The sequence below is a fragment of the Pelophylax lessonae genome (genome assembly GCF_965119305.1).
Source record: "Pelophylax lessonae genome assembly, chromosome: 7".
NCBI classification, from domain to species: Eukaryota; Metazoa; Chordata; class Amphibia; order Anura; family Ranidae; genus Pelophylax; species Pelophylax lessonae.
Window position 1 is genome coordinate 213,569,885 of NC_138774.1, and position 19,010 is coordinate 213,588,894.

The following is a 19,010-nucleotide window of genomic DNA, read 5'->3' on the forward strand; positions in this document are numbered from 1 at the left end:
GGACCCCACGCCTTTTTTTCTTTATTTTATTTTGGTGTGGGGTTCCCTTTCAAGATCCATACCAGACTCAAAGGGCCTGGTATGGAATTGGGGGGGGGGGGACCCCATGCTGTTTTTTTTAATTTTGGGGTGGGGTTCCCCTTCAAGATCCTCGGAGCATCATCATGATCCGACTTGGATGCAACTTCCATTCAAATCAGTGGGCTCTCATAGGGAACCATTAGTTTTGACATATCAAAAAAACAAAACGCTTGACATGGCTTAACGCTGTATCCGGCGTTAAGCCATGTTTAGCAGCGTCAGATGTTTAGAGCTGTAACACTGGTCCTCAGAACGCGCTGGCTCTGGGTATTTTTTTGCAGCTTGAAAACGCCTATGCCACTTACAGATCCTAAAAGCCTGTGTGTGCGTGAGGCTATAGAGCAGTGGTTCTCAACCCCTGTCCTCAGGACCCACTAACGGGTCAGATTTTAAGTATTACCTTGGGGAGATGCAGACTAGAATACTGCAATCCACTGAGCAGCAAATCATATCACCTGTGATGCATTTCAGTTATCTTGAAAACCTGGCCTGTTAGTGGGTCCTGAGGACTGGAGTTGAGAAACCTTGCTATAGAGTAACATGAAGAGGCGTTTTTAGGCTGCAAAAAAAAGTTTGATGCTGGTAAAAGCAGCTGTAAAAATGCCCTGAGTGCATGAGGCCTTAGGAGCATTTAGCGCTTTGTTTTGCTGAAAAAACACTCCAAAAAACATTTTTTTTTTTATGCTCCTAGTTACTGAAGCGCAAAAAATAATAGCCTAAAGTAGTGTGCATGGACACATAGAATAACACTTTTTAGCTCCTAGGAGCAGAAAAAAATGCTAATAGCTTCTAGGAGGTTAAAAAATCGCTAGTGTACATGGAGCCTAAATCTTGATCCTAACCATAACCTAAACCTTGGGATTAACTCAATAGCCAAGTGTCTTTTCAACCTAAATCTGTATTGTATTAAACCCAAAGTGTACAGTCACTTTTTCCTTCCCGCCACATCTCACAGCAAGTTCTTACAGTTTCAATACGAATGATCTGCATCCAGTCAATGGGCTTGATTTCCTAAAGACACTTGCTCCAGAGCTTAGTAAATGAGGTAAAGCTTCACTTTGCAAAGAATATTCATTCACATACAAGGAAAATAAAAAAACAGCATTTTTGCTTGCATATGATTGCATAATAGAAATCAGCAGAGCTTCCCCTCAGATCTAGAGCAAATGCACTTGAAATGCACTGTATATTTGCCTTTAGTAAATCAACCTCCCTGTCTACATATCACTTTCATATTGGGCATACTTCTCAGCCCCACTGGCAAAATGGGTAGCTATGGGGTACGCTCTGTGCCTATGATTTGATAAATGAGACCAGCTGTTGGATACAGTGGTGGGCCTCCTGTAAAAAAAATGCCCTCCATCTGAACTCCAACAAAACTATGCTGGCTGTTTACATCCAGCTTTACATAAGCTGTGATTCTCAGCGTGTGCTAAAAAAATTCCATCCCATATTATGAAAGCTCAGTGCCTGCAGAGAAATGAGGAAGGGGGAGGCTTTACAGACTCGATTTAAAGGGAAACTTCAGGACGAAGGTCTGGGCCTCTCCACTTGCTGACCCGAAGCTCCTGGGAAAACTGGCTTGTTTTGTTTAGTAGGGAAGGATCCAGGCTGGGCTTTACAGGTGTTTGCTGCCGGCTATTCTGGCTGCGGTCAGCTCGGATGGAGCTCGGCCTAGGAGGGTGGGGGTTCGGTGAGGGAAAGTTCTGGAGCTCATGTGTGTACACAGGAGGTACAATAAACAAAATGCACTGTCATCTAAGGTGATCACTCCACCATGAATCATGGCTATGAGTAGTTCACTTGTCAAAGCAACTTGTTATAAAAATGGTTTTGATAAATAAAATGCAACATTTCAGCTTTTATTGGGAATTATGTTTAATGCTTGAAAGTGGTGATTTATTACATTTATTACAAAACAAATTCTTACAGCTGCATATTGTTGTGAAACAACTACAAAATGATTTAAAGTAACCCCTAAAATAATGTTAGGGAGAACCCTATACAACAACATGTTTAATGCTTCTCTTTACGGGAAGCAGTGAGTAAAATGTTAAAGGGCTACAGGCACTACTGGTATCCAACATGTCCAGGTGTGTCAGGTATCTGGTCCCGTGCTTTGGTTCCTCCCAACATTTGTATAGAATATAGTAGACACACATAGCAGGTGATAAAACAAAACACAATGCAATTGGGAAAGCTATCTGGCACGCTCATAAAATTTCAATATTAAACTTGTTGTTTTACAGTGTGTTCCTTAAATGTATTTTTAGACAGGGGAACTTTACCAACCTAACCCAAAGTGAAAGATGATCTTTGATTCGTTGTTGGGTTTTGGGCACTTGATCTTTGCACCTATTTAGGCAAAACTCTATCTAAAATAAAAAAAGTTTAAGCTAGAGCAGGGAAAAGTTAGGATCAGCATCAGGTTTTTATTACCATCTATTAGACCTTTCTGCTGCCTTTTATACAGTTGACCACCTGTTCCTTCTCAAAAAATCTCCACTCCCTTGCCCTCAAAGACTCTGCTCTTTCCTGGTTCTCATCCTATGTATCTCAGTGCTCCCTCAATGTCCTCTAAAATTCAGTCTCCTCCTCCTTCTTCCCATTTGGGTCCTCAAGGGATCTGTTCTATGACCCCTTTGATTCCCTATCTGCACCTCTTCCCTTGGTCAGCTGATAGCCTCCAATGGCTTTCAATACCATATTTCTGCTGATGACATCCAAATCTTTCTCTCACCTCCCCAGCTTAACTCTTAAGGGCTCTTGTACACACAGACTAGGTTGACCGCTGGCTGTAGGAAAACACAAAACGTGGCAACATCGTGGCACGATTTTGCCACCTTTTGCACCCAGCAGTCTAAACTTTCCTATCCTGAACACGATTCTTTTGTGTTCAGGATAGGAAGGTTAGGTGAGGTTAAACATACCCTAAACACAGCACTGTTCAAATCTTGCCACCTTCACCTCAATAACGTTTCCAGAATTTTCTCCTTCTTAATCAATGACCAAGCTACTAATTCACTCCCTTGTTATCTTTCGCCTCGACTATTGCAGCTCTCTCCTCGTTGGCCTACCTCTACACAGAGTATCCCCCTTTCAGTCCATTAATGTTGCTGCCAGACTCATCCACCTTACTAACCACTCAGTTCGCCACCCCTCTCTGCCAGTTATTCCACTAGCTTCCGCTCACCCATCAAAAAAACCTCAACCTCACCTTAGAATTTTACCCAAACTGTCCACTATGCCTCCCAGGATCTTCTGCTTTCTGCCTACCTAATCTCCTCCACCCATGCTTGCATTCAGGACTTCTCCACCTATATATTTCCTACTCTGTCCACCTTTAGGCGATCCCTGAAAACTCTCTTCAGAAAACTCTGTCCCACCTCTACCTACAAACTGAACTTTATTTTTCAATCAAGTTATCGATCACATTTGTGACCTTTTGTATCACTTGGCCCTCTCTTTTGCTTTTTGCATTGAAAGCTCGCACGCGCAGGGCTAACCCTCTTGAACTGTATAGTAACTTTACTGTCTTGCTTTTTTTTGTAAAATGCTGCGCAAACTGTTGGTGCTGTATAAATCCTGCATAATAATAATAATAATCTGTGTTTCCATTGGGAAGATTTTCTTTTAACATACCAGGAAGTGAGTATAACTTTCCAGAATGAGGGGAGACTTCGTCTCTGACAGCTGTCACTGGAACAGGTGCAATGTTAAATGACATCCCCTCAGATCCTTTCCTAGTGACAGCTGTCAAATTTTTGATTTTCTATCATTTTCTGTTCTTGTGATAATGGTCACCAGGACAGAATGAGAGGGTGAATCTCCTTAATGGAGGCAAAGGTGGTAATTAAAAAGCTGACCGGGTTCTAACTCTTCTCCAATCTATCCAAAACTAGGAAAAAATAGTTTCACTTTAAATAGTCTTTCATGCCGCAAGAAATCATAATGTATGACGATAATAATGTATTTGTGCTTGTATTGATATGTGTGGCTTGTCCAGTCTGGGGACTCCACCTTCATAATCCCTGTATCTCCAAGGAACATCATCTTGGGACCTCTGAAAAAAAGATTTTAAATCATTATTCATATTCAGGGTTACCATGGACGGAAGATAGTAGGGCTTCCTGAGCATGGGGGAAGAGTTTTGGGGCTCACAATCTTTTGCCTTAGGGACAAATGTTTTATATTTAGAGACAGTAGTGGCCAGTGCCACAATTGAACTATAGTCCTGGCTGAACTGGGAGAGACAGCTCAGTGCAGGAGTAAGCGTTCAGGTGAGTAAACACTGAACAACCTAAAAGAGCTATTCTGTTTGGCCGCACATTCAAAGAAATCGACTTTATTAGAAATCTTCATTAAAAAACATCTTCACAACGAGGGGATACAGCATATACAGTTAATGTAAGCTATGATTAAGCGCTAAATTAGCATTAAACGCATTCGCTGTACATGCTGTATCCTGTCTTTGTGAAGATATTTTTTTAATGAAGATTTCTAATAAAGTCGATTTCTTTGGATGTGCAACCAACCAGAATTTTTTTTTTTGCATGAAGACTGCAGTGGACAGGGCCTGCACCCATTAGTGTGGTAGCAGAGGTGGAACAGGAGGCTAACCTGGAGCGGTGTGATTGCTTTCACCGAATGACAATGCTGGGGATTTATTAGTATTCTTACAGTTAGTCACTGACCACCAATCCTGGTGGGCAGTATTTTTACAGCCAGCCACTGACCACCAAAGGAGGTGGGGTGGAGGGAGGTTACAGCCTGCCAATGACGATGAGTTCTGGGGGTAAAGGTTTCTACCACTGACCACTAATGAAAGAAGATTTTTGCATACACTTTCAGCCAGTGCTGGAGTTTATTATTTTCTTGATTATTTAAAGAGTGGGGGAAAAAAAAAAATCCATACTCAACTAGGTGGATGGAACATCAGTCCGATGCTGCATCTGTCCCCTGGTGCCTTGAGAACTGAGCGATCAAAGACCGCTGATCACTCAGTTCTCTGTGTTCAGTCTGCAGAGAGTCAGTGACTGTCAGTGCCCCTCCAGCGCTCACTGGAGAGCCGGGGTCTGGAGGTGGTGGAAGCAGTTGGCTCAGGCTCTCAGCAGCTCATTGAGAGGCTGAACCAGTTGCTGGTCAGGCTTCTGGGCGGATCCTAACAATATGGTCAGGATCCCTGCAGAGCCTGGACAGCTGTGTGACATCAACCAACAGTGGGCTTTAGCCTGCTGTTGGCTGAAAACTGGTCATGCGAGTGCACAAGTAAGTGCACTCCTGTGATCCATAAGAGACATAGGGTCAAAAGAGCTTTGGCTCTACTTCTCCTTTAATGAAAATAATTTTGATGTATAGGCGGAGGAGGTGTTACATAAAAGATTGGCCCTGGTTGCTAGATGTGCTAGGTACACCACTTGCACATATGACAGTTCTCCCTACTGAATCTACCAGAGATATGTAGAAGACCTGAAATATAGTGGGAGGGAGTTACACAGTATGGAGTGATCATACTAGATATGGTGACGGGATTGTTCCATAAATTATGAGGATTCCAATGTTCAGGATCTTTATATAGTGCATAATTCAGATAGTCCTTTCTCTACTTTGTGTGGTCTTTTTACCATCCCAGAAAGAGATATTTCTGCATTCTGAGGGATGTTCTTGACCAGAGTAGAAAATGTCTGCACACTAAGAGTCATAGAGGGTGCAGGGCACAGAAATACTATATTACATTCCCTCTAGTCTACAGGACCTTCCACAGGAACATAAGGAGACCTCACTTAGGTTAGTGACATAAATAGCTTGGCTAAAAATGTGTGACCAGGCTGTCACAGCCTTGTTGGAGGTGCCCCTGTGAGATAGACACCAATGCAGACCCTTCTGGAGCTGAGCCCTATGCTTCCACCTTAAATGGAGAAATTTAGTGTCCATATACCAACACTTAAGCTGGACATACAAAGAAAGGGATTATCTCAATATAAAAACAATGTCCTTTTTTTACACCTTACAGTATATATATATAAATCCCAAAACTTTACCATTCAGAATGTGGAACTGATCAGCCTGCTCACAGAAACCTGTAAATAATAAAAAATATTGTCATTTGAATTCATTTTATATGCAATTTAAAGAGCACATGTCACAGGCATGCCAAAGCACATTAAAAGAAACCTGTGATGAGAGGTATTACAACCACCGCTTGCAGAATTCCCCCTGACAATGCCAAGTGCTTGGCTGTCATGCAAATCCTCTTTGCTTTATGAATTACACCTAGAACAAGTATGCAGCAATTAAAATTAAAGTGAGGTCAGAACTGCTGACACGTTTGTTTTTTCTACTGGTTGCATATAGTACAAGTGTTTGTAAGCCCTTACAATGAATTTCTTATATTTGCTCCATTTTGGTCTGATAAATACTCCATTAACAGCACTTAGTTATATCTGTCCAATAAGTGCAAACAAAATACTTGTTGATCCTGCCAGAAATCCAGAGCAGCCCTGTGTATTCTGTAGTGTTATCTCAAGCAGTGTTATCAGCACTTCCCATTCTCCCTGTGGACTACAGAACACCTTTCCTATGTTATGGAGATAAGGAGAAGGCAACATGTTCTGTAGCCCTATCACATATCATGTCCTTGTGTGACAAAGCTGCTCCATAGATACAGCGAGTGAGCATTGAAATTCTAGATTATGAAATATGATGAAAGATAAAAAGACTAAAGAGAAAACAAAAGCAGCTACCGTATCGAAAAACAAATAAGCTGCAGTATATTAAATATATTGATCCTGCGAGCTACTATCTATGAAATTAAGTGAATATAAGCTGCTAGCATTGTTCATAATTCCCACTCATGTGATAACTAAATCATAACACAATAAATGCTGTACTATGTGAATAGTAAATGACTGTATAAACAGAATATAACAATATTAAAATAATATTAAAAAGTACATACATATAGTGAAATATGTCCAACATAGACGTACATTCACCATATAACAGCGAAAGAGTCCATGCAAATTAATGCTTGCAAAGAAATAAAAAGCAAAAAAATAAATAAAATCAAGAAAAATACTTCAACGTGCTTGATCCACCGTGCAATTCCTTCTCCGTGCAAAAAAACAATAGTGTGCCACCTCAATGTGCTTTCCCCCCATCAGGAATTTTCTCACCTGGGGTAATGTGATCACCGCAATTAAGCGTGATCCAAACCAGCTTTTTAGCCCGCTATTGGCTATATCCAACTTATCCAACCTCCTTCTAGGCTCCTCTCATTACAGATTGTAGTATCCCGATGTAATAAATGAAAGATAAAAAAAGCCAATAGTGCTTATACCCTTTTAAAATTTACATTTATTAAAAAACAGCGCACCAAACCAACACAAGCATTCACAATCCGAGGATACATAATTTTTGGGAAAATCTGTGTAAACAGCAGCCTCACAGAGAAACCTAGCCTTCAGCTCCATGTTGGTTCCTAGGTGTCGTCGTCATCCTGCCCTTCCCTCTACATGTATCGACACAGGGTCACACGTCTTCCTCAGGGGGAATTCTAATTGGAATTCCAATTCTAATTAGAACTCCCCCTGAGGAAGACACGTGACCCAGTTTAGATATGCGTAGGGGAGGGGCCAGGACGGTGACAACACCTGGGAATCAACGTGGAGCTGGAGGCTAGGTTTGTCTGTGAGGCTGCGGTTTACACTGATTGTCCCAAAAATTGTATATCTTCAGATTGTGAACGCTTGTGTTGGTTTGGTGCGCTGCAAGCACCTGCAAAGAGTGAGTACCCTATGAATTTTTAATAAATGCAAATTTTAAAAGGGTATAAGCACTTTATCTTTCATTCATTACATCGGGATACTACAATCCGTAATGAGAGGAGCCTAGAAGGAGGTTGGAGAAGTTGGATATAGTCAATAGACGGCTAAAAAGCTGGTTTGGATCCCCCTTAATTGTGGTGATCACATTTCCCCAGGTGAGAATATTCCTGGTGGGGGGGGAGAACATTGAGGTGGCACACTATTGCATTTATTGTGTATTGAAGCTGCAAGATATTACATCTTGTTCTAGGGTTTAGGCACAACTTAAAGTTGTACACTATAGTATGGATTTTTACAAATTAGCATAAATCTTCAAGTACATGCTGACTAGCCATGTTATGTCTATTATTGTAAGTGAGGCTTATTTAGGCTGTGAAAAAAGCTGGACATACATTCATCGAAATTCAGCCAGTACAGCGGAATTGGCCAAATTTCTATCAGTGTGTGGGACAGAAGTCGATTGCCATTGTCAGAATACAATGTCCCGATGGTAAAGATTCCTCCATCTACCTTGTTAGTGTGGATGGAAAATCCATAACCGTAGTTTTTGTTTTTTTGTTTTTCGCTTTGCCTTGTATAGCCCACTTTAGGCTGGTTGTGGTTGGGTATGTTGTTTCTTTTTCTGAATGCTGGTGGGAGTTTTTGTTAAGACTAATAACAACTTGAGTACTTTGTCTCCGAATTACCATATATATTTTGTTCCTATGGTGTATGGCTATTTATAAATATTTTGGGCATTACCAGAATCATGTGGCAATCTCAGTTTTAGGAGGTCTGACTATGTGTACAGCATAAGCTTCAAACTATCTAACGTAGTCCAACTTCCCCAGATATAAGGACCAAAAAGTAAGTAATATAACGAGGTCACTCACCGTATACTGGGAATGAATAGATGTATTCTAGATCTATACCCTGATTCTTGACATGCTCATCAAACTTCCTGTAGATATCATCAGTTACTTTTGGTTTCCGTCCTGAAAGCACAATTGTTTTTTTTAAGGTTTTTAAGGTTAAAACTGCAAACATATATATTGTTTTTTAAATTAAACCTTTAGCAGTCCCAATCCCTACGGTGCCTTTAAAAAGTATTCATACCCCTTGAAATTTTCCACATTTTGTCATGTTACAACTTACAACCAATACGTAAATGTTTTTAATTGGGACTTTATGTGATAGACCAACACAAAGTGGTACATAATTGTGAAGTGGAAGGAAAATGATAAATGGGTTTTCACACGTTTTTAAAAAATAAATATGTGAAAAGTGTGGCGTGCATTTGTATTCAGCCCCCCTGAGTCAATACTTTGTAGAACCACCTTTCGCTGTAATTACAGCTGCAAGTCTTTTTGGTATGTTTCTACCAGCTTTGCATATCTAGAGAGTGACATTTTTGCCCATTCTTCTTTGCAAAATAGCTCAAGCTCTGTCAGATTGCATGGAGAGCGTCTGTGAACAGCAATTTTCAAATCTTGCCACAGATTCTCAATTGGATTTAAGTCTGGACTTTGACTGGGCCATTCTAACACATGAATATGCTTTGATCTAAACCATTCCATTGTAGCTCTGGCTGTACATTAAGGGCAGAGATGTATAGTAACGAAGTAGAACTACTTAAGTATTGTACTTAAGTACCGAAATGCGGTATCTGTACTTTCCTAGAGTAGAATTTTTTTCTCCTACTTCTACTTTTACTTCACTACATTTTTTCGATGATTTCGATACTTCTACTCAAGTATTTTTTTTTTGTGCTGCATAGTTACTCGTTACTTTAAAAAAAATTACCACTGCCAGAACAGTAGATGGCAGGTTGCATAAAGCTCAATAAAATGTGTATAATGTCATGTGTAAATCAGCGCATACGAAAATAAAGGCTGTGTATAATAAAAGCTGCTATACCAAATCTTTCCAATAAAAAGAAAATATGAAACAAACAAATAAATTGTGCTACAGCGCTTAAAGTGCATCAAGAAACTACTAACAAACACAGGTTAATCATTTGAATAAATCATTTGAAATAATAAAAACAATATGATGTTCAAACTTTTGACTTATTTCTTTAATAACTACATAACACAGTACTTGTACTTCTACTTTCAGTACTTGAGTAGAAATTTTTTTTCAAAACTACTTGTACTTTTTACTTTTAGTACTTAAGTAGCAAATTTTTTGAAAAAACTACTTGCAATACTTAAGTAAAAAAAATGTTGAATACTTTAGTACTTCTACTTAAGTAACTTTTTCTGCGAGCACTTCCACTTCTACTCAAGTAATTTTTTGATCGAGCACTTGTACTTTTACTCAAGTAGAAATTTCGAGTACTTTATACAAGTCTGATTAAGGGCTCTTTCACACAGTCCGTCCGTCAGATGGACTCCATTTATCTCAGCGGGGGATCGATCCGCCGATACCTCGCTGAGCAGGAGGATGACAGCTGTTCTCTGGCGCTGTGTGCGGAGACACAGCTGTCAGGTCCCCATGCATCTCTATGGTGGAATCAGATGGGAACGGACTGTCTGTCCGTTCTCATCCGATCCCATCCGATCGGCTGGACAGATGGAAAATAGGTTTTCCATCCATCCAGATTTGACGGATCGGATGTCAACGGACATGTCTCTGCTGACTTCTGATGCCCCATAAACATGCATGGGGTGACCGTTCAGATCCGCCAAAAAACAGACAGGCGGATCTGAATGGTCCGCCTGTGTGAAAGGTGTCTTGTGAAAGGGGCCTTAGGGTCGTTGTCCTGCTGGAAGGTAAACCTCCACCCCAGTTTCAAGTCTTTTGCAGACTTTATCAGGTTTTCTTAAGGTTGCCCTGTATTTGGCTCTATTCATCTTCCCATCAACTCTGACCAGCTTTCCTCTCCCTGCTGAAGAGAATCATCCCCACAACATGATGCTGCCACCACCATGTTTCATGGTGGAGATGGTGTGTTCAGGGTGATGTGCAGTGTTAGTTTTCCACACATGTGTTTTTGCTTTTAGGCCAAAAAGTTAAATTTTGGTCTCATCTGACCATAGTATCTAATTCCACATGTTTTGTATGTCCCCCACATGGCTTCTTGCAAACTGCAAACGTGACTTCTTATGGCTTTTTTCCACAATGGCTTTCTTCTCGCCACTCTTCCATACAGGCCAGATTTGTGGAGTGCACGACTAATAGTTATCCTGTGGACAGATTCTCCCACCTGAGCTGTGGATCTCTGCAGCTCCTCCAGAGTTACCATGGGCCTCTTGGCTGCTTATCTGATTAATGTTTTCTTTGCCCGGCCTGTCAGTTTAGGTGGAAGGCCATGTCTTGGTAGGTTTGCAGTTGTTCCATACTCTTTCCATTTTCGGAATGATGGATTAAACCGTGCCCTGTGAGATGTTCAATGCTTGTGATATTTTTCTTTATAACCCGACTCTGCTTTGAAATTCTCCACAACTTTATCCCTGACCCGTCTGGTGTGTTCCTTGGCCTTTTTAATGTGAGGGCTTCACAGAACAGCTGTATTTATACTGAGATTAAATTACACCCAGGTGGACTCTTTTTACTAATTAGGTGACTTCTGAAGGCAATAGGAACCCATTGATTGATTTTAGTTAGCGGTATCAGAGTAAAGGGGGCTGAATACAAATGCACGCCACACTTTTCAAATATTTATTTATTTGTAAAAAAATTGTGAAAAACATTTATAATTTTCCTTCCACTTCACAATTATGTATCACTTTGTGTTGGTCTATCACATATAACCAAAAACGTCAATGTATTTTATTGGGATTTTCACATGACAAAATGTGGAAAATTTCAAGGGGTATGAATACTTTTTCAAGGCACTGTATGTGTATGTTTAGTTACTGTATACAACGCCTATATTTTCTTTAATGATAGGTGTGCAACATGACAACATGTGACAGTGCTAGGTTTTATACATCACTCAACTCCTCTCATTACACTACATATAAAGAGGGCAGTGCTGCAGCCTCTCACCATCTATAATAACTCATAGCGAACTGCTAGTTCTGTAGGTCAGCAACACCGACTGATTTTTCAAGTCTTAAGCAGCTCAGTATCTATGAGCTCAATATCTATGTTAACACATACAGTGGGTAAAGAAAATAATCACATTTTGTTGCTTTGCAGCCTGAAATGAAGACAGACACAGTTTTTGTTTAAACCAGCTGTATTTACTAGTGCAACTTATAACATCCAAGTGAAAGATATAATACCAAAATGTCAGAAACAAAATTCAAAAGCAGAATCACTGAGTTGGAAAAAGGATCACCCCCCCCCCCCCCTTATGTCAGTATTTTGTTGGACCACCTTTTGCTTTAATTACAGCCTTTAGTCTGTTGGGATATCTCTCTACTAACTTTGCACATCTGGACTTTGCAATATTTGCCCATTCTTCTTTTTAGAATTGCTCAAGTTCAGTTATATTTGATGGTGACCATTTGTGAAATGTAGTCTTTAAGTCATTCTTCAGATTTTCAATGGGGTTTACAGTGGGGGAAATAAGAATTTTTCATCACCTGCAGATTTTATAAGTTTGCCCATTTACAAATAAATGAAAGCATTTGTTAACCTATAACCTAAAAAAAATTGATCCTGTCACCATAACCACTTGCCGCCCGCCCACCGTCAAATGACGGCGGAGCAGTGCAGCTCTTGTTCTGGGACAACGTTCTACTGTATGATGGCGATCCTGCCCGTGCCGTGTTGCTAGGACACCACGCGACCCCTATCTTCATAAAAAGCCAATGACGTGGCTCTTTACCCATGTGATCAGCTGTGTCCAATCACAGCCGATCACATGTAAATGAGGAATTTCCGTTTATCGGCTCTCCTCGCCTCACACTGTCAAGAGTGTGTGGTGAGGAGAGCCAATCAGGGGTGTCCTAGCCAAAAGGGGAGTCTAGGACAGGTAATCGGGGCAATGATCATCAGTGCCCTGATTACAGAAAAGTAAAAAAACATTGCCCATCAGTGCCCACAGTGCCCACCATCAGTGCCTATAGTGCTGCCGGTCAGTGCCCATCAGTGCCTGCTCATCTGTGCTGCCCGTCAGGGCTCATCAGTGCCGCCTGTCAGTGCCGCCCCCCAGGGCCCATCAGTACTGCCTTTCAGTGCCGCCTATCAGTTTCAGTTCTGCCTACCAGTGCTCATCAGTGCCGCCTATCAGTGCCACCTATCAGTGCCTATCAGTGCGGCATATTAGTACCTCCTCATCAGTGCCTATAAGTGCCACCTCATCAGTGCCCATCAATGCACCCTTTCAGTGGCCATCATTGCCGCCTTATCAGCGCACATCAGTCAAGGAGAAAAATTACTTATTTTCAAAATTTACTGACAGAGAATAAGAAAAACTTTTTTTTTTCAAAATTTTCTGTTTTTCCTTTTTTTTTTGTAAGAAATAAAAAACCCAGCGGTGATTAAATACCACTAAACGAAAGCTCTATTTGTGTGAAAAAAATGATAAAAATTTCATATGGGTACAGTGTAGCATGACCGCGCCATTGTCATTCAAAGTGTGACAGCGCTGAAAATTGGCCTGGGCAGGAAGGGGGTGAAAGGGCCCCATATTGAAGTGGTTAAAGCATGTTAAACAGCATAGTGCTTGTGCTGTGTAATTTTCCCCCTGTATCACCTGAAATACTGGCTGATCCTGCCTGGTTATACCCTTCCCTCTGTAAACCGACCACGGTGGTATTTTAAAGGATAGAGACAGAATAGCAACCAAAAAAAAACACAATATAAATGTTATAAATTGAGTTGCAGTTCAGCGAGTAAAAAAACTATTTCATTCCCCAAGCAAAATATGACTTAGTACTTGGTGAAGAAACTAGGGGTAGACCAATTATCGGCAAGGCCGATATATCAGGGGCCGATATGCACTTTCCCCGATATATCGGTATCAGCCCCAGAACTGGCCGATATTGCCAATATTTTTGTGACGTCATTCTGCCTTCTTAGGCCGCCTCCCTCGCCTTGGACAGCCTCGTCTGGAGTCAGGACTAGTCTCGCAGGAGTGTATCACAGCCATACACCCACCCACAGCAGCCCAGTGCAAGCCAGCCACCCACATCCACAGGCTGTGTACCAGACAGCCAGCCATAGGCACTGTACCAGCGAGCCAGCCAGCCACCCACAGGCCCTGTACCAGCCAGCCTCCCACCCACAGGCCCTGTACCAGCCAGCCACAGGCACTGTGCCAGCCTCCCACCCACAGGTCCTGTACCAGCCAACCACCCACAGCCCCTGTGCCACCCACCCACCACAGGGTGCCAGCCACCCACCACAGGATGCCAGCCAGCCACCCACCACAGGGTGCCAGCAAGCCAGCCACCCACCACAGGGAGCCAGCCAGCCATCCACCACTGGGTGCCAGCCAGCCACCAACATCCACAGGCCCTATACCAGCCAGCCACAGGAATTGTACCAGAGAGCCAGCCAGCCACCCACAGGCCCTGTACCAGCAAGCCACAGGCCTTGTACCAGCCAGCCACCCACAGGCCCTGTACCAGCCAACCACCCACAGTCCCTGTGCCAGCCACCCACCCTCCACAGGGTGCCAGACAGCCAGCCACCCACCACATTGTGCCAGACAGCCAGCCACCCACAAGCCCTGTACCAGTCAGCCGCCAACATGCCCTGTACCCGCCAGCCACCCACAGCCCCTGTACCAGCAACCCACCCACCACAGGGTGCCAGCCAGCCACCCACCATAGGGTGCCAGCCAGCCACCCACCACAGGGTGCCAGCCATACACCACAGGGTGCCAGCCAGCCAGCCATACACCACAGGGAGCCAGCCAGCCACCCACCACAGGGTGCCAGCCAGCCACCCACCACAGGGTGCCAGGGTGCCAGTCAGCCTCCCACCACTGGGTGCCAGCCAGCCACCCACATCCACAGGCCCTCAGCCAGCCACAGGCACTGTACCTGCGAGCCAGCCACCCACAGGCCCTGTACCAGCCACCCACAGGCCCTGTACCAGCCACCCACAGGCCCTTTACCAGCCAGCCACAGGCACTGTACCAGCCAGCCAGCCACCCACAGGCCCTGTACCAGCCAACCACCCACCCACCACAGGGTGCCAGACAGCCAGCCACCCACAGACAGGGTGCCAGCCAGCCACCCACAGGCCCTGTGCCAGCCAGAGGCACTGTACCAGCCACCCACCCACCACAGGGTGCCAGCCACCCACCCAACCACCAGAGTGCCAGCCACCCACCACAGGGTGCCAGCCAGCCACCCACCCACCACAGAGTGCCAGCAAGCCCGCCACCAACCACAGAGTATCAGCGAGCCAGCCACCCACAGGCCCTGTACCAGCCGGCCACAGGCACTGTACCAGCCAACCACCCACAGCCCCTGTGCCAGCCACCCACCACAGGGTGCCAGACAGCCAGTCACCCACAGACAGGGTGCCAGCCAGCCACCCACAGGCCCTGTGTCAGCCAGAGGCACTGTACCAGCCACCCACCCACCACAGGGTGCCAGACACCCACCCACCCACCACAGAGTGCCAGCCAGCCACCCACCACAGAGTGCCAGCAAGCCAGCCACCCACCACAGAGTGCAAGCAAGCCACCCGCCCACCACAGGGAGCCAGCCACCCACCCACCACAGGGTGCCAGCTAGCCACCCACCACAGGGTGCCAGCCAGCCAGCCACCCACCACAGGGTGCCAGCAAGCCAGCCATTAAGCATTAAACAAAAATTAACATGTTCAGTACCAGATTTGTGTCAAAAATTGTCTTTATTTTTCAAAACTTTAAATATACAAAATATCGGCCCTTATCGTCCGATACCGATACATTGTGACCAAAATATCCTCATCGGCCCTGGAAAAAACATATAGGTCTATCTCTAGAAGAAACCCTTGTTGGCAAGCACAGAGGTAAGACGGTTCTTGTAGTTGGTTACCAGGTTTTCACACATCTCAGGACGGATTTTATTCCACTCTTCTTTACAGATCTTCTCTAAATCCTTAAGGTTTTTTGGCTGTCAAATCTGCAGGGAATCAAATAATTACTTTCGCCACTAAGTCTGGGTTTTGACTAAGCCATACAAGGATATTCATATTTTTCTCCTTCAACCGCTGTGTGGTCATTTTTGCTGTGTGCTTTGGGTCATTGTCATGTTGGAAGGTAAACCTTCTGCCCATGGACACATTTATAGCAGAGGGCAGCAGAATTTCCTCAATTTTCTCATCTGACCACCTCACACACCTTGAAGATTTTGAGGCCACAAGAAAAAGGTGGTTATGGTGGAAGGTGGAAAAAGGTGTTATGGTCAGATGAGACAAAAATTTAATGATTTGGCCCCAGCAGCAAACAATATCTCTGGTGGAAATCCAATAAAGCTCACCCTCCAAATAACACCATTCCTACAGTGAAGCATTGAGGTGGTAATATCCTCTTATGAGGATGTTTCTCTGCAGCAGTGACTGGATCATTTGTTAGGATATAAGGGAAAATGGATGGGGCAAAATATCATCAAATTTTTGAGGAAACTCTGCTGCCCTCTGCCAGAAAGTTGTCAATGGGAAAAAGATTTACTTTCCAACATGACAGTGACCCAAAGCACACAGCAAAAATGACCACGCAGTGGTTGAAGGAGAAAAAGGTGAATGTCCTTGCATGGCTCAGTCAGAGCCCAGGCTACAGTCCACAAACGGTTGCCATCAAATGTAACTTAACTTGGGAAGATCTGCAAAGAAAAGTGGGCAAATATTGCAAAGTCTAGATGTGTAAAGTTAGGAGAGACCTATCCTAACAGACTAAAGGCTGTAATTAAAGCAAAACATGGTTAAAAAAAATACTGACATAAGGGGGGTGATCCTTTTTCCAACTAAGCAATTCTGTTTTTTATTTATTTATTTTTTTCTGAAATGTTGGTGTTATGTTTCACTTGGATGGTATAAGTTGCACTAGTAAATACAACTGGATAAAAAAAAACTGTGTCTGTCTTCATTTCAGGCTGCAAAGCAACAAAATGTGATTTTAAAGGCGGTGATTCTTTTCTATACCCACTGTATATATGTGTTTACTGATATGGTTCATATCAGTATTAGGGATCACTGATCTATGTACCTATGTGGATAGTTTGTATGCATGACACATATGTAGTTTTACGCCAAGTTAAGAATGACGTAATATATTTTTCCAAATATTGTGGTTGATCCCTTGTACCCAACGAAAAGTCCCAATTATGTGATTAAATGTCTTCAAATGTCTCATTTTTAACAGTTGTCACTGGAAAAGTTGTACCCATTAGATGATTTCCCATTTCCCAACACCTCTTGTTATAGTGACTTAAGGATAATCAAAAATATTCTAGATGCAAAAACAATTGCCAATGTTCAACAGAAATGAGAGAAATTGTTAAAAATTATTATTTTTTTTTATGTTTTGGTTGTTTAAGAATTGTTAAAGTATATGTCGTGCTAAAACATTTTTATTAATAAAGTCGGGGAAAAATACAAATCCTGGCTAATTTTTACTGCTGTCTGGTGGGCCTTCAGAGCTTTGAAAGGATTTCACCTAATTTACTGTCCTGGAAACAACAGTAACACCAGACAGGAAGTGAAGGAAAATCTTCTATACAGGTATAAACTCTTTGCGTAGTGCTAACCCTGGAAAGGGCCAGCTAAATAATCCCAGGGCTCTTCTCCCTAAACCAGTGTATCGGCAGCCAGGCACACAAAATCAGTCACTGTTTGGGCTTATTGAACAGTCTAGGGGTATCTTTCTTTATATGTATTGCTGAATAAACTTGGATGGGGATAAAGGGAGCTTTAGGATTCTCCAATAGCACAATATAAAAATACGAGGACACTTCTCACTTTCTCAAAGCTTCTTAGAACAGTCCTTGCAGTAGCAACTAAGGGACTGAGCTACATTGGAACACCACAGAAAATGTCCAAATTTGAGCAAGAACTGGCACCGATGCATAAGGGATAGTAGCAGCACAAAGACACTATGATCTAACACACAGGTCTGTACTCACAAATGTCCCTGGATACTTGGATGCCTCCTTCTAATATCAGCCAGAAATTTCTCATGTGAAATCTCCATACCAGTTACTCAGTGAAACCCCTCAATCAGTTTCAGCAGGGTTCCAGTAGAATAACCCCCCCAGTTCTATAACAGTTGAGACCTCGATGAGCACTAGAACAGGTACCCACAGCTCTAGTCTAGCTAGGACCTCCATGAGTAAACGCAGAAGTGGAACTGGACTGCCCAGAAGGACAGTAACCCTTCAGTCTAGGGACTTCAAGTCCTGCTGCTCCAGGCCTCAGTCTATTTATGCACTCCCCATCCACCTACTACTGGGCACCCTGTCTCAGGGATTGGCTGGGACCACATAAATATTCAGGCTTCAAATTTGATTCTCCAGCCTACTACATTCCAGGCAGGGGGAAAGCAGTCAAACCTGTAACAGTGAAACCTAGAACAGCCCAAAGTAAACACAACTTTACTGATTACAGGGGAGCGAGAAGAACTAAATTTACCTGCCCTAGCTAGCAGACTATCTAGGAGGGTGCTACATCTTGCATACGGATGTAATAATTTACTGATGTTTATATGTATTATCTTGCTGGCAGAGGCTGGCAAGAAGATCCTAAGTAAAAAACACAAGGTATTATCTATGAAGACCTTCTATATCACATGTACAGGCGCATAAATGTGAGCGCATGTATGCATGCATAAAATTCCTCTTCTAGCTCCCGGTATGCTTGTATGTAGCCGTGTGCATTGTCCCATAGACAGCAATGCAATCTGTGTTCAAAACCTTAAAAATAAAAACGACATGAGTACAAAACGCTGAATTTTGTTTGTCCATGTGCACAAGGCCTTACAAGATATAAGATGGACACATAGCATAATCTACAGCCATTTGTTTATTTATGATCATTTTGATAAAGGATTTAGAGAGTACTTCGGAAAAAGCAGGTGGTGTATGGACATTAGTGGTTGAGAAAATGTTTGTCCAATCTCATGCACTTGACCTATAATACCAGCAGTCAGATGTCAGACCACAGTATGTGTTGATAGGCTGCACCGGGACCAAGGAGAAGGCTGTGGAAATTATCTCTGGAAGTTTGGATGACCTA

At 43.0% G+C, this 19,010-nt stretch overlaps 1 protein-coding gene across 1 annotated transcript in view; it reads right to left on the reverse strand.

The window, feature by feature from the left end:
• Positions 1–3,940: 3,940 nt before the first annotated feature.
• The window catches only part of C8G (complement C8 gamma chain), a 38,127-nt gene continuing 23,057 nt past the window's right edge, over positions 3,941–19,010 (reverse strand). The window contains exons 5-7 of the mRNA XM_082264496.1: positions 8,780–8,881; positions 6,123–6,161; positions 3,941–4,144 (exon numbers count right to left, since the gene is read on the reverse strand). Coding sequence (XP_082120622.1) covers positions 4,131–4,144; positions 6,123–6,161; positions 8,780–8,881 — 155 coding nt within the window. The 3' untranslated portion in view covers positions 3,941–4,130. The remainder of the gene's footprint in view (positions 4,145–6,122; positions 6,162–8,779; positions 8,882–19,010) is intronic.